Source organism: Branchiostoma lanceolatum, chromosome 2, assembly GCF_035083965.1.
Source record: "Branchiostoma lanceolatum isolate klBraLanc5 chromosome 2, klBraLanc5.hap2, whole genome shotgun sequence".
Classification (NCBI taxonomy): domain Eukaryota; kingdom Metazoa; phylum Chordata; class Leptocardii; order Amphioxiformes; family Branchiostomatidae; genus Branchiostoma; species Branchiostoma lanceolatum.
The window spans coordinates 11,125,208-11,141,970 of NC_089723.1; the positions used below are offsets into that span (position 1 = coordinate 11,125,208).

Genomic DNA, 16,763 nt, shown 5'->3' on the forward strand with positions numbered 1-16,763 from the left:
GAAAATTATGTGATTTATGACAGCATGGCCCCCACCAGGTTCAATTCTCATTGATAGAAAGATCCTACAGAAATCGTATTTTCCGTTATCGTTGTAATATTTGTATACCGTTACATCGTGAACAAATGTTCGTCGTAATTTTGACAAAAGCAATGTCTGCCTCGATGACCTTGAAGCGCCCTCCCGCATTCACACGTTACGTTAAACTTAAAGTAAGAGTACACACACACACGCGCGACTAAAATCTACTAGTAGGTTTTAAGGCCTGAGACAAATCCCTAGAAAATCCCAGCCTTCTTTTGGGAGCCGACCGCTGGATTAAAGCGGCAAAAAGTTTTCGATCTGACAACTGAAGGATGAAAACGGAAAGTTGTGATCCCGCCGCCGAGCACGCAACCGCATTGAAAGGTAACAGTAGAGCAGAACGCACAGCGTCGGCGATTACAAGCAAGCAGCGTCCAATAAAGGTTTGTGAGAGTCATGGAAATAACAAGAAGATAAGAATATTAATTTTCATCAATAAGGAGAGTATTCTAAATATTCAGACACAGAAGCTCGTGTTTTAGAAAAGTCAGCGTTATGCTGCGCTGAAACAAGATGGCGTCGAGGACCAAGGAGCAACATGTCTCGGCCAACGTTTTGCCCTCCACCGCGGAGTCATTTTCCGGCGGAATTTAGTAAGACAGAGACACATTTTTGTTGAAAATACAAGAAATAGATAGTAATTTCTGTGAAATCTGACTTTTTGACGCCATGCACTACGTGATCGTTTTGAAAATTGAGTTCAAACCGAACCAAGCTTGCGGTAAATTATAAGATGCAATGGGCACAACAACATCGATATCTAAGTATTCACAATCCTTTGTATTTACAATGTTTATAGTGGGAACGTTTCATTAAAACACTTCATGGAGGAATCAATGCTTTTGATATATTTTTGTACGTCAAGGTCTTAAAAACATTTCCGCGAAATCCGACAGCAAAATTCGATGTCACCACACGCCGGAAAAATGTGGTCGCCATGAGCAGGGATTGTGCTCTGTGCGGTCCCAATTCGTGGCGGTCGTGGTCGCGTTGGACGGGTGGTCGCCTTGGGCAGGCAGCTTAATGCTTGTGCCTATGGGGAAAATTTTCGGGACCGAGAAAAAGCGGTCGCCATGGCCAGGTGGTCGCGCTGAAAAGGTGGTCGCCTAGTCAGGTTTGACTGTATGTAGTTTATGGAAAGTGGAGCATCAACAGATACCAATTATGCAAATACATTCCTAATTTGCATAATTAATGCAAAACACCATAATTCATCTAATTGGAAAATTATAGGACTGTCAATATTGCAACATGTGTAAGTTAGATAAAGGTGTTTATGACCAAGCATACCACTCTAATATATAAAATGCTACAATACGGCGTGCGCATTTCAATTTTGCCATGGCTCTGCAATTTTCTTAGCAACCGTTTACAGTGCGTCCGCTACAATGGTATAACCTCAAGTTGGAAAGATATTTCGTGCGGCGTCCCCCAGGGGACAAAATTAGGCCCTATCCTTTTTTTGATTTATATAAATGATGCCCTCAGTGAAGACGTTTTAGACCGTTATAAATTTGTCGACGATTTATCAGTTTGTGAAAGTAGAATGTTCTATCAACCCAGTCTTATACAAACATCCCTCGATAAATTGAATAGCTGGGCCTCAAAAAATGACATGATACTTCACGGTGAAAAAGCAAGTTATTGATGATTTCGTTTATGAGAGACTGCCCCCTACCCCCCCGAAATTTCACTTAATAATACGTCCCTGGAATACACTGAAACAGCACGCATACTTGGCCTATGGTTCTCTCATGACCTAAGTTGGGGAAAACATGTTGACATCATTACACAAAAGGCAAGCTCACGACTTTTTTGGTTAAAGAAATTAAAACGTTTTGGACTACCCATACAAGATCTCCTCGAATTTTACCAAGGGTACATTCGGCCCACTTTAGAATATGCCGCACCAGTCTGGAGCCCTAGTATCACTGCACAACAATCCATGAAGGTCGAGAGAATACAAAAACGAGCCCTGAGAATTATCCTCGGCCCCCAATATATATCTTATAACGAAGCCCTAACACTTTTATGTCTCCCCTCCTTGGAAAACAGGAGGAAAAACCTTAGCCTTCGGTTTGCCAAATCCTTACTTCGAAATCCTACCTTCAGGAGTTGGTTACCCCCAACCCGATCGGACATCCACGCTAGAAAATTAATCTAAAAGGCGCCCACCAACTTTGTATCCCTTTGGCAAAAACAAATCGCTATAAAAACAGTCCCATTCCATAATTTACTCATCTATTGAATACATACACCTGATAAAATCTCCCGACGTTTATTCATTTAGTTTACAGTTTGATGTTAGACATTGTTTCATCTTTTATCATTTGTTGTCAAGAATTTCTGTATTTTGTTTTCTTATTCCTCGTACAATACGTTATCCTTTTCTTGTTTCTAGATTTTGAATAGCACTTAATTTATATAAGTCTAGTTGTTTGAATTTAAGTTAGATTTGTTAAATATAATACGCTTATGGTACGCAATTCAGCATCCTTTTCTGAGGACGCTGCTAATTTAAATAAGTCTAGTTGTTTGAATTTAAGTTAGATTTGTTAAATGTAATACGCTTAATGTACGCAATTCAGCATCCTTTTCTGAGGACGCTGCCATGTACTTCAGCGATGTATGAATGATCGAATCAATAAACTTGCTATATATATATATTATGCAAATGTGTAAGTCATTTGCATGAATAGGATTGTTCATGGAGATATGAGGTCGTGGAACTCTTGTTTTACTCTGCATTGAATAGTACAAAATGTAAACTTATTTCATCAAAGAAGTTCTCTGAATAAAGAGAACAGATATACAAAGAATGAATGACTTGATAACCTTTCTAGAGGATAAAAGGCGTCTGTATTTTTTTAACAAACTGCTCGCCCATGATACTACTAGTGAAGTAACCCAAGTAAACAAAGCGTCCCGCTAACGTAACATGGCCAATTTAAGTCCAATTTATTCAAAACGTATTTATCTTAAAACCGCGCGGACAGAGCCAAATGTCAAACCCATGTACAGAAATATCAGCTCTTCTAAAAAGAAAATGCATGGTCTGTATAAAAAGCTTTTCTCCGCCTATTTAACGCCGTGGGAGCATGTATTCATACTGAGGTATATGATGAAGAATTGTTATAGGGTATTACCCATTATCTTCCACTTCAGTCTTTTCCCTTCTAGCGCTATGCTTGAAGAACATAGACCAGAAAAATGCACAGTAACTGTCCAAAGTAGTCTACAGACGATTGATAGTAAAATCACTATGTTTGTCCCGCCACTTGCTTGACGCGATGGAAGAAAACAATATTTATCTGTGAATTTCCCCAACATGTGGCGTACACGTGGTAAATGCATGGTCATTATGTTTTGCCATGCAAAAATTAACCTCCGGTGCGGGGGTCACTAGGTAGTATCAAACCTTCCTAAAACTGGTAAGAGTTTCAAACCTCGAATCACCATGGATAGTCTGAATATCAAAGAAAGGTCTAACTTCAGTTACTTTTAAAAGATACTTATAATAAGCTATCTTGTAAGTTAAAAAAAAACATGATGAAGTATGCGGTGTCGAATTACATATGAAATATGTCATGTATGACGCTTCCGTGCAACTTGTTGTTACTGGTTCAGGAGTTTATTCTGTTATGTCGCTGGACGTTAACCTTTTTCATTGTTTTGTATAATGGAGAGACATGGCTAAGGATCATACTTATGACGTTCTTTATTGCTCAAGGGAACAGCGTTTGGCATAATACACCGCGACATGTGGCCTGGACGTAAATAGGTTCTGCACGTAAATACATGTAGGTCATGTTACGTTAGGACTGCGCGCAAGAGGCTCTGTTTGTCTGCAAATTTCTGGCGTCTTAGCTGTTTTGGAAATTTAAAACCAACACCAGGAGCAAAATAAAACCATGCACAATATTTTCATGGGTAAACACTGCGGCTATATAATGACATTTTTTTCTGCCGAGATTTGAAAGAAGGTTCCCGAATCTTGCGGCGACCATGCGCCGTGACCGTTATCGGCAGTGTTTCCAGACCCGCAGGGCCAAAAATTGTGTGGCCGCGACCGCGTTGGACAGGTGACCGCTATAGACAAATTCTTAATGCTTATGTCAATGGGAAAAATCCAAGGGACCGACAAAAAGTGACCACTATGAGCAGGTGGCCGCTATGCAAAGGTGACCGCTAATACAGGTTTGACTGTATTCAGATACATGTACATATTACAAAAACAGAAAATGAGTTTGCTGACAATGACTCACCCTGACACGCAGGAAGACTGTTGCTCCACTGTCCATTGGCCTGACAGGTACGGTTGGCCTGACCAATCAGGTTGTGTCCCGTGTTACAGGTGTAGGTGACAAAGTGACCGTACGTGTAATCACTCCCTGTAACCACACCATTGGCTGGAACGCCAGGATCTCCACAGTTAACAACTAGAAAGGAAGAACAGATGAGGACTAGACTTAACTGCACATTGTTTGAGGCAGGGGTGTATAATTGCTAGTACAGAGTCATCATCAATCAATCAATCAAAAATGGTTTTATAATTCAACATACATGGCAGCATGTAGGCTGAATTGTGCCCATTGTTACATCACTGTCATACTTATATATTTGTGAAACTATTGCACTTCTTACAAAATTACACAAATTATTGCACTAATTACAGAGGGCATAATTTAGCTTTTAAAAATTCTGTTACATTAAAATCCTAGACATACATATTGTACAACTTTCAGTCCATTACTTATAGCATAAAACCAATTCGTCAGCGGTGTCATTTTGTTTCGTTAAGCATCTTCACTAGTGACGGTACTGCACTATTACTGAACCTTGTGGTGCGATTTATCGGTACAGATAGTGTCTTTGAGTTCCTCAGGTTTAATACATCCATCATGTGACTCTAGTTGGGTTGGGGGCAACAGGTGGGTTCTTTCCAATTTTCGCATGCTGGCAGCAAACCTGCGGCAGATCTAGAGGTTGTTCCTTCTTTCCTCCAAGGTTTCAAGCCCACATTGCTGCAGAGCTGTGGCATAGTCATGGTAGTAACATTTTCAAAAGTTGCTGTCTGTTTTCCTGTGAGGCTGTGGTGATAGACGGGTGCACAGTTTTTCAGGATAGGCCTAATAAAGCCGCAGTACACGGTTACCAAATCTGCTGTCGGAAATCCAAAAGTCTTTAATAAGTCTGTGGAGCATAAACATGCGTTTGTTGGCCTTTTTTGTTGACTCACAGACTTGCTTGTCCCACTTCAGGTTGGACTGCAACCAGATACCCAACACCTTAGAAACGTTCACTGTCAGGAGAGGTTTCAAGTCAATCCATTGATCCGAAGTTCAATAAAGCGAACTTGAAGATTCTTACCTGGCCTTTTAGCGAATGCCCAGCAAAAATGGCTTTTTAGTGAATGCCCAATATATCAACCAAAATATTGGCCATCGTGACACGGGCGCTAAATCTAACACCATAAACATGTTCAAAATGTTGTCCCCTGGATGTGGATTGACAAGATCAAGGAGGACCTCCACCACCTCAACCTACATGATGCAGCCCCACAGGACAGAGGCACCTGGCGAGCGGCCACCAAGCTCCCCCATCAGCATGCAAGCACGTCGAACCCCCAGATGATGGGGACAAGAAGACGTTAAACCGGATAGTGAGTGTGAGAGTGAGTGTGATCATCATCATCATCACCACACAGTTCAGCTGGCACCTATGCGGGCCACACAGTTTTCCACTCTCTTGAACAGAATAGTCTCAGAGTAGACTCAGAAAGAAACCTTTTTTTTCAATCGTTCTTTTCAATTTTTTCCTAGAAATATACAGACATGGCACAGACACAATCAGCAAAATAAATTATAGGAAACAATACCAAATACCAAAAAATACAAACATGTCCCAAACTACAAAACAGAAACTTAAGAATCAGAAACAATGTCAATTTCAAACAATAACGTCTATCATAATTGAGTAGATTTAGTCATTGGACTTATGATTCTTTTCAGTCATAAAGTCATTTCCTCAATGAGTCTAAAATCACACTTTTCCTAAGTACTGGTATTTGGTAAAATGTGATGAATTCCTCTATCCATAATGTTCTATACTTAGTTCTGTTCTCAGTACTGACCATTGCACACAGGAGAGCCATCAGGCTTCCACTCTCCAGTTGCTGTGCAGTACTTGGATGGAGTGCCAGTCAACATGTAGCCTGGGTTACAGCTGAACAGGACAGTACTACTGTAGGTGAACCCCGTGGAGTTGTAGTTCCCGTTGGCCGGACGACCTGGGTCACCACAGCTCTGGACTGTGGAAAATGACACCAGTTTAGAAAAATATACAAAAAAAATTGGCTTAACGTTTAAGATCATACAAAACTTATTAAAAAGAGTCTACTAGTCTTCTCGGTGTGAGTGGATCAAATAAATCTGTTCGGATATGCTTGTATTCTTTAGTACAAACTTGGTGTGTTATGCCATGAGGTGGTTTTCCAGGGATGCAATACAATCAGACAAACAAACAAATGCCAACCCTCCATGTACAACAAATGTTAATATACAAAACGTAAAGTGATTATAGAACAGAGCTGATGTGCTTAAATTCTAAAAGCAGTCAGTCAAGATTCAAACTTAAGAACTTGATAAATCTGAATCTAGGCAGACTTTTTTAAACATTAACCATATTCAATACCGGCTTAGAAAATTTTCTTTCTTGTGAATCAGTCTTTTTGTCAAAAGAAACGTCTTCCTGAAGAAAGTACTTACTTATACAGTCAGGTCTGGTGCTGCTCCAAGCTCCGCCTGACTGACATATTAGAGACTGACTGCCCTGTAGGTTGTACCCTGTGTCACAGCTGAAGGTGATCTGGTCATTGGGGTTGTATGTGCTCTTCTTGGGAAGAAAACTCCCATGGGGTGGGTCGCCAATATTACCACAAGTTGTTGTAGAGCCTAGAGCCATAAGCCACTTGAAGTAATTTGATATTATACAGGTAGGTAACACAAAACTTTAGGTCACCATTTCCATAGTTCATACTTGAACCGAAAAAAAAAGATCTGTTTGAACACAATAATATTGCAATGAATGAATTCTAATTATACATGGGGTAGTTCATAACAAAGGGATCAGTATAATTAAAAGCAAACAACAAAAGCATGCACAACAAGTGGAATTGCAATGACATGCATTATATCAAAGTCTAAATGTTTCCACATCATCATGTATTCGAAAGAATAAGTCAACGATAAAGAAGAACTACCTGTATGCTCTAAGAAGTGTATGTTAGCATGGTGAGAGCAAAATTTGGAATTAGAAAGTCCTTTATACAGCATGTATAAAGGACTTTCTGTTACTTATCATCAGAAAAAAATATTATCATTGCCTTTATTGAGAAAATTAATTAGCGATGTGCCCTGTCTGCCGTCCTTCATTTTGTAAGAACTGTATTGCTTTAAGCCTTTGCTTTCTGCTTTATGGCTAAATCTCATGCTAGGAATGCACTGATTTTGGGGGGAAGTTCAGCAACTATTTTCTTTCAATCTACAATTATTGGATCTTTAACTAAAAGATTTAGAATACCAATGGTTATGAATCTATACTGCTACATCATTTTTACCTAAGAGTATATAATTATGTATGATAACCTGATCAGAAGACATACCAGAGTGCAATTTCTTTTTAGGGAATGCCCTGAGAAATGCCCACTCTTGACAAGTCTGTGCTGCACAAATCTCAATTTATTTGCCAGGAATATGTTCATGTTAGGCTCCTATCAATCAATTCTGGCTGATTTGCCAGGATTTATCTCAATGGACTTGAACAACAAATGTAAGTACATAATGACATGTGACAACCCATGCATAGTATACATTGGGAAATATATCAAAGAATGTCTAGACGTAAGAAACTCCTCCAATGATTGTAAAATCCCATTGTCATCCCATACTACTACACCATATTGTATAAGATAGACTACTTCACCATATTGTATAAGATAGACTACTACATAATATTGTATTAGATAGATTGGTAAGCCTGATAGAATGCTATCTACTGTATGTACCAGTGAATGCCATACTTTGTACCTTGTACAATTGTTGTGCAATAAAGTTATCATTTATGTCTTTTAAGCGAACACCAAGCACAGTCTTTTTAGTGAACATCCAATTCATCTTGCAAAATATTGGCCCTTGCACAACGGGTGCTAGATCCATCATATGTTCAAGGAGTCAGACTGCTATATAAGCTCCTGTGCTGTGTCTGCAATCTTGCTTAACCTCATTTGCACACATAGATAATTAGTGTAGCATGGACTTGCCCAGAGTGAGCATTTGTGGGCATTCGCTAAAGATATGATCCCTTACCAGAGCAGTGGAGAGCTGAGCCGCTCCATGTTCCATCAGCCTGGCATGTACGACTAGTGTCACCACTCACGACGTTGTGTCCTGATGTACAGGTGTAGGTGACAGTCGACCCAAATGTCGTGGTGGTGTCTCCTCCCTTGTTGGTATTGGGTGATGTGCCAGGGTCCCCACAGTCAACAACTAGGAAATTAATCAATATCATTATATTGCCAGATGACATTGACCAATGAGAAGGCTCCATTTTGCCATAATCACATGTCATTATCAGCTCTCCATATAAATCCAACATGGCAGTCAAGTGTACTCATAGTTGGCCTGTTACTTTTGATTTGTCTTATGGCTATATCATAATAAAATCAATGACCCACTTTCCTTTGGTTTACACGGTGTCAAAGGGCATGGTTGGTTCCTATAATCACCAAACAAACCATAATTGACTTTATGGATGAGGGCAAGAAAGCAAGTATGACAAGTTTATCTTACAGGACCAGGCCACTATCTCTCAAAGCATTGATCATAACTTGAAGATGTCCATGATAAGGACATGAGACTTACTGCGACATTCTGGCTTGGTCCCATCCCACTGGCTGTTGCTCTGGCAACGTATGGAGGATGAGCCAAAGATGAAGTATCCGTTGTCACAGAAGTACTCTATGGTCACACCAAAGGTCGTCCCAGCCTGAGCCACACTGTGACCATGTTCTATTGTTCCTGGGTCACCACAGTCAACAGCTGAGGTGTCAAGGACAAGAGACAAAAGGCATTTCAGTGTAGTCTTCAGTGTTGATAATTTTGTAATTAGTGGAATGAAACTCATCAATGCATGACTCTTGTATAGTAGCAAGTCCATGAAACTATTCGACAATCATTATCCAATTTTGACACATGTATGCATAAATTCCACATCATATATCCACCAATCATTTGTTTAGTGTATCAAGTACATAATATTAAGTATTATTAAATATAATTTTGCAAAAGATAAAGTCGCATACTCTTCTCACCTGTACAAGTTGGGATAGGGTTACTCCATAATCCATTCTGCTCACATCTTATGACAGGTGCCCCCTGGAGGATATACCCATCATTGCAGGTAAAGTTGAGGACGTTCCCGTAGTTGAAACTATCCCCATCCCTGTTACCGTAGTATGGAGTACCTGGGTCGCCACATGTTATTGCTTAAAATAAAAAATAAAAAAAAGGTCTATTAATGAATGTAATGATAAACTCAGATGAATTAAGGCCTGTGACAATTTCTGCCGAACATGAATTTCAAACCACTCAGTGACCGCAGGTAACCTTGTAAGACTGTGACGTTTTCAGAATGGTCCAATGGCATAATGCAATGTTACATTCTAAAAAGAGGAAATCACTATATATTGGGGACATACTAACTACTTTTGATAAGACTTATGGATGCTAACAGGTACAGGTATTGATCAAGTATTTATCAAATATCCACATAAGTAGAGGCTGTTAACACAAAGGGACCCCCATGGAAGCTGCACAATGGTACCGTCCGAACATGTTGATCGTAATGACACATTACGATGCTATCTATTACTGCAGAAAATATCACTCTGTTAAACAGCCATTTTATAGTGGATACATTAGCCCTTTCAATAACTTCAGTATTTTACTGGGTGCATGTGCAATTTTGTGCACCCAAACTTGGAGCTGTGACCCTTAGATTTTTAACTGTAGGTGTTCTGGTGCACCTAGTAGATATTTTTGTGTGAGTCTATAGGGTAAAGGGACTATTGTACATGTACACTAGTATACAGAATATTCCTGAAAGTTAGGTAGTACTAGTAGTACTAGTAGTAGAACCTTTATTTTACTTGAATAGCCTGTCGGCCTGTACAACAATACATGTAACGTTGGGTAACATAAATTCGTGGGGTACTTAAATTCGGGATTTTTCGAAAACGGGGTATTTAGGGATATGTGCTAGATGCAACATCAGTAATACCACTAGAAATGCAAACTTGACAGACTAACGTATTCAGAACACTGGCTGAAAAGCTTCGATAAGCATGTATTAGAAGGCGACGAGGACAAAAACTCTCCGTCCCTTATTGGAACAGTCTGAGGGCTTCGTGGGAGAATCACACTACATCGTTGTCGGCTGGTTTATAAGAAAAATGTCACATCCACTTCCTGCTAAACACAATCATTTACAAGTCAACTTATTTTCTTAAAATTGCTGACCTGCAATTGGACTCTAAGTGTGATCAATCATCAAAACGCCTCTTTGTTGCTACAACCTACGGCACGTGTATTTTCCCGCCGCCATATCATTACCCAGAATCCTGTTGTCAAGCAGACGACAAAGGTTTGTGAGGAACACTTTTTGTCTAAATGTTGCGTGTGATTGTGGACTGAGGACGATATTTTCCTCAAAGTTTGCTCCTAACACAACAAGGAATACATGGACATAGTAGTATTATCAATGCTACAGCATCCGGCTAACTTTCCATGAATAATGTACACGTTGCCATGACGGTGGATGTCGACTTTGACGTTCTATAGCTACCGACTCAACACACGGGTTGTTCCCGTAGGCCTGATGTGTGCGGTACGGCCGTTTTTTCGTGTATTTTTTTACTTGGACACGTCTATATCCATAGCACTCTCCTCAAGCCAAGGATGGAACGAATAGCTGCTGTATAAAATGTAATTAGCGGTAAGATATTCAAGACGAATCTTTTCTCCCGAATTAATGTTCACCCCTGTCCGACAGCACCGTCATTGTGCGTGCGACGGACGGTAGTTTCAAGTATATATTATGGTGTCAGCACGACTAGAGACAAAATCTACCATATATATGATTAGTGCAAAGATAGTACATGATACTGACAGAATAATAGAAAAAAAGGATGGTTTATTGTTCTGCTAGATTGATTTCAGTCAATCATTATCGGAAAAATCCCGAATTTATGTTACCCAACGTTACTAGTATCAGATAAGGCAATAATACACATTTTCGTTGTTTGAGGTATTACTTGCTTAAAATGTTGAATTTAGCTATAGACTTACAGATTGAAGTTCTTAGAGAGGGAGTAGGGTTTGCAATTACATGTTTATATTGTGCACCCAAAGCCTTTTCTGAGCACCTAAATTTCTAGGTATTAGAAATACATTTTTTGCACCTTTTCCCAAAAAATGAATTTTGAGCCCTGCTATTTGTCTGGACCCAACCCTTCATCAACAAGTTATTAACTGTTAGATTGAAATTCTGCACCTTATGAAATCATGGCACTACAATTTAAGTGTTTGGTGCAAGTTGTCTAGAAAATGACTTACATTTAATATACAATGCCTATATCCCACCTGAATCTTTTTTTTTAATCGACGCACGAATCTCCCTATGAAATACTATCTAATGATATATGTAAATACTCTAGTCTAGGAGATATCGGTGTGTTAGTCTATTTAAACACAAGAACTGGCTTGCTCATTGAAATTATATTGACATTTTTGCCTTTGACGATCCTACAATCATAGTCTCAGTTTCACCAAATATAGACATAATAGAGGTATCAAAGTTAACAACTATCATAATGGTAAAACGTTGATAGATTTATGTTCAACAGCCGATTTAACTATTCCGATTCTAAATGGCAGATTTGCGGGGGACCTAAAAGGACTTTACCAGCTAGCACTATAACGGATCTAGAGTTGTCAATTATTGTATTGTGCGCAAGTCTCTATTGTCCGATATAGAATTTGTAAGCGTTAGTCCAATTACCCAATTTTCTGACCATTGTCATGTTTCCTTTTCATTGTCAACAAAATATTTTCCTCATATTCCAAAAACAACTAGATCTAGAATGGCAACATTTGCACGACCAAATACAACAACAGTGTTTCGCCCATTTCCCTCCCCATGCAAAAAGGGACTGTTCTAAAATCATCCCTTTGCAAAAATAGAGCATTCCAAAATAACGCTTAACTTTTATAAAGTAAGACCATGTAATGACCATTGTAAATATCAACGCCATCCAGGTTAACGTTTGTTGTATGTCTGCAATGTTGGTTTCAGAAATGGATCTCTCCCAATTTGAAACCCTATGCATGGATGGGCTCTTCCAGGCACCCATATTCATACTGGACCATTCAAAAAACACCACCACCAAAAAAACCTTGGCATTTTTGATAATCAACCAAGCCCAAAATTGAATTTTTAAAAATGTCCCCCTCATACAAGAATGGACTCTTCCAGGGGTGTACAGGACAGAAACAACTAGAATCTTGCTGAAGATCTAGATTTCTTCTACGGACGAAATTTCCGCGATCCGAGGGTCCAGGCCATTTTGCGAACAGTTTTTCGGAACCAACTAAGGTTTTGCAAAAGTTTCACAAATTTCTGCTAAACGTACCGCAAATTTCTGACCACCAATATACGGCGACCACCAATTATGCATGATAAGTGCATTCCCTGTTTATTGTACGCAGATGACTTAGTTATTTTTTCTGAGTCTAAGCGACCCGGTTACAAACTTTTTTGAATAAGCTAGAAAACTATTGTAATACACGAAGACTGAATGTGAACCTTAGGAAAACAATAGTTGTCTTCACTAAAGGTGGCCGTCTTCCAAAAGACTATTTGTTTACATACCAGAAAAACCCTGTTGAATAAGTTACATCCTATTGTTACTTAGGTATTATTGTCAACTCTGCCAGCACATTCAAGGCGAATCACAAACATCTAAAAGCTTTGTTCGGCATCAATCAATCTCTAGACAATGCCGACGCCCCAATTTCTGTGAGAAACAAACTCTTTGATGCGTGTGTTAAACCCATTATTCTCTACGGCTCTGAAGTATGGGGATTGTTCAAAAGTTCAAATTCCTGTCCAATTGAATCAGTTCAATCAAAATTCTGCAATCATTACGTGTACCTAGGTCTGCTTGCAGCCTAGCTGCAAGGGCGGAATTAGGAAGAGTAACCATACAAGTGGAGCCTTCGCTAAATGCCGTCAAATATTTCCTTAGAATCCGCCAGAATGTGCCAGCCCACAGTTTTCAAGCAGATGCTTTCTCCTGCCAGTTAGATCTAGACAAATCTGGTGTTAAATGTTGGGCGACAGGAATACGTATCTTTAGAGGAGAGCGGGTTTGCTTTCTTATGGCATCTTCCAATTCCATATAATACAAAATACGTTACAAATTGTTAGTTCCATTGGCCAGTGGATAAAAGACATTTACTTCCAAACGTTTCAAAAAGAAATACATAACGACAACAAAGGTGGGGCTGCCAAAAATAAGTTAAGATCATATAGATTATACATATAATGAAGAAAAACATTTATGTAATGCAAATATGAGGGACAGGAATGCAGTCACAAGACTAACAAGAGTCCGTAGGACACAATTCTCCATGAAGTATTTATAGTCTGTAAATTTTGGGTGAGGTGTTTGTTCATTTCCTTTGCTAGTGTTACGTTATATTATGGTAAATACATAATATAACGTATTTTATTTCTTGAATCTATGTGATAATATTAAATACAACGTTTTTGCCGCGCTTGTGTGGCTAGATTCTTCCATGAAAATGGGGTCGCCGTGTGCAAAGAGATCCGCCACTCTTCCTTGTGTTCACCAAGAATCTGCAAATAAAGTGCTGCAAATAGCAGGGAAAACAAGCAAACGGAACTGAGTATCGAAGTTAGGACTAGATTATACAGAAGTTGGTGGTAACATTGCAACTCATAATTCACTAAGAGGGCATGAGGCAAGCGTGTTTGCGTGTTGCGGGACAGAACTCTTCTCCCCCAAATGGAGCCCCGCATACAAATGAACCGCCATTGTTGCCAGCTCGTCGGAACTGTGGGCATGCTACCAACAGGTTGAATCAAACTCCGACTTTCCAGTTATTTACTTACGATTTTAGTCCATAACTAGTACGTAGCATATGCATATCTCCGCAACAACGATTTTTACACAACCAATCGTTCGGCTCAAAGTCAGACCCCTCCGTTAATGATATGCAAATGAAGCTCTGAGCTGCGTCACCAATGCGACATATCACACTCCATTCAAACACGGACGTGGAGTCCTCTGGAGACATTTCTGCTTCCTTGTTCACGACAAAACAAAGGGAGGGTGTGAACGGGCTCGCACAACACGCAAACACGCTGTATAAATAATACAATTACGCTTGCCTCATGCCCTCTTGGAGATGCAATATTACCCACCAACTTCTGTATAATCTGGTCCTAACTTCGATACTCAGTTCCGTTTGCTTGTTTTCCATGCTATTTGCAGCAGTTCATTTGAAGATCGTTGGTAAACACAAGGAACAGCGGCGGATCTCTTTGCACGCGGCGCCCCCCATTTTCAGGAGAATCTAGCCAAGCAAACGCGGCAAAAACGTTGTATTTAATATTATCACATAGATTCAAGAAATAAAATACGTTATATTATGTATTTACCACTCGAGGCACTTCTGTGTTCAAAATGCTTCCTGTTCCGGTCTATTCATTATATTTCACTATCTACTGGTATTTCATTTCATAATGTTACATAATGTTGTTTTAGTTCGTTCTATTTCGTTCCATTTTGCACTTTCTGGGGACCGACAAAAAGCGGTAAAAATAAAGGTTGGTTTGATCAGTGCTGCTGGTCTTCACGCCAATGTTTGAAAAGACTGCCGCTGGCATTGAAAAAGAACCCTGGCTAAAAGAAAATAGAAACATTCTCACTGTCAAATATTTTACAGCTTTGCATGACTACTCATCAAACAGCGTAAACGGAAGTACAGTTCCAACCTTCTAGTAAAATTGGAAGATTTATAAAAACAATCCAAAGAAATTTTTGTCACTTTTAAAATATCTGCAGGACAGAAAAATAAATGGAAAACACAACTCAAACATCATCCTAATATTAAATGTACAACTGAGGAATGGATACAACATTTTACACATTTAAATAATTTGATAAATGACAACAGTTTTGACACTGTCTTCGAAACAAAGGTCACTGAGTACCTTAATCAATTACAAAATGTAGATACTAGTAATCATACACCAAACCCCTTAGATTTCCTATTCACTGCAGTAGAAGTGTTAAATGGTTTTAAATTATTGAAAACGGCACAAGCCTCCGGTATCGACTCAATTTCAAATGAATTGTTGAAGTATGGTGCAAAAAATCTATATCAGCCATTAGTGACTCATTTCAATACTATACTTAATAAAGGCACCTTTCCTTGCAACTGGAACAAAAGCATTCTTACGCCAATATTCAAATCAGGTCATAAATCTAATGTAGACAATTACTGAAGGAATATCAATTTCTAGTTGTCTAACTATCCAAATCATTTACACTCATTCTAAACAGCAGGTTACAAAACTTTGCGGATTTTAAGTAACAAATTATTAGATGATACCCAGTTTGGATTCCGAAAAAGAAGTAGAACTTCAGATAATATTTCTATTCTAAAATCTTTGATAGACAAATACACAGAAAAAAGGGTGGGATTTGTAGCTTTGTTGACATGAGGAAGGCATTTGACAGTGTTTGGCGAGATGGGCCGGTCCCCCGAAAGTGCGAAATGGAAGGAAATGGAACGAAATGGAAGAACTAAAACAACATAATGTAACATTATGAAATGAAATACCAGTAGAGAGCAAATTATAAGGAGTAGACCGGAACAGGAAGCATTTTAAATACAGAATTGAGTGGTAAATACATAATATAACGTGTTTTATTTCTTGAATCTATGTGATAATATTATAAATACAACGTTTTTGTAGTGTTTGTGTGGCTAGATTCTTTCCTGAAAATGGAGGCGCCGCGTGCAAAGAGATCCGCCGCTCTTCCTTGTGTACTAACAATCTGCAAATGAACTGCTGCAAATAGCAAGGAAAACAAGCAAACGGAATTGAGTATCGAAGTTAGGACCAGATTATACAGAAGTTGGTGGTAACATTGCATCTCCAAGAGGGCATGAGGCAAGCGTAATCTTATTATTTATACAGCTAGTGAGTTGGCGTGTTGTGCGAACCGTGAAATACATGTCCTGCTCGTTCACACCCTTCCTTTGTTTTGTCGTGAACAAGGAAGCAGAAATGTCTCCAGAGGGCTCCAGGTCCGTGTTTGAATGGAGTGTGAAATGTGTGAAATTGGTGACGCAGCGCAGAGCTTCATTTGCATGCCATTAACGGAGGGGTCCATTCTCCGACAGGGGTCTGACTTTGAGCCGAACAATTAGTTGTACTCCTTATAATTCGCTATCTACTGGTATTTCATTTCATAATGTTACATATGTTGTTTTCGTTCGTTCCATTTCGTTCCATTTCGTTCCATT

The 16,763-nt window shown here is 39.2% G+C and overlaps 1 protein-coding gene across 2 annotated transcripts in view; it reads right to left on the bottom strand.

Moving 5' to 3' along the window:
* Positions 1–16,763, bottom strand: part of LOC136427445 (CUB and sushi domain-containing protein 3-like) — a 328,428-nt gene that overhangs the window by 51,537 nt on the left and 260,128 nt on the right. For both annotated transcript variants that reach the window (XM_066416298.1, XM_066416299.1), the window contains exons 52-57: positions 9,455–9,628; positions 9,006–9,182; positions 8,451–8,630; positions 6,852–7,037; positions 6,218–6,394; positions 4,350–4,523 (exon numbers count right to left, since the gene is read on the bottom strand). In XM_066416298.1, the coding sequence (XP_066272395.1) occupies positions 4,350–4,523; positions 6,218–6,394; positions 6,852–7,037; positions 8,451–8,630; positions 9,006–9,182; positions 9,455–9,628 (1,068 nt within the window). The remainder of the gene's footprint in view (positions 1–4,349; positions 4,524–6,217; positions 6,395–6,851; positions 7,038–8,450; positions 8,631–9,005; positions 9,183–9,454; positions 9,629–16,763) is intronic.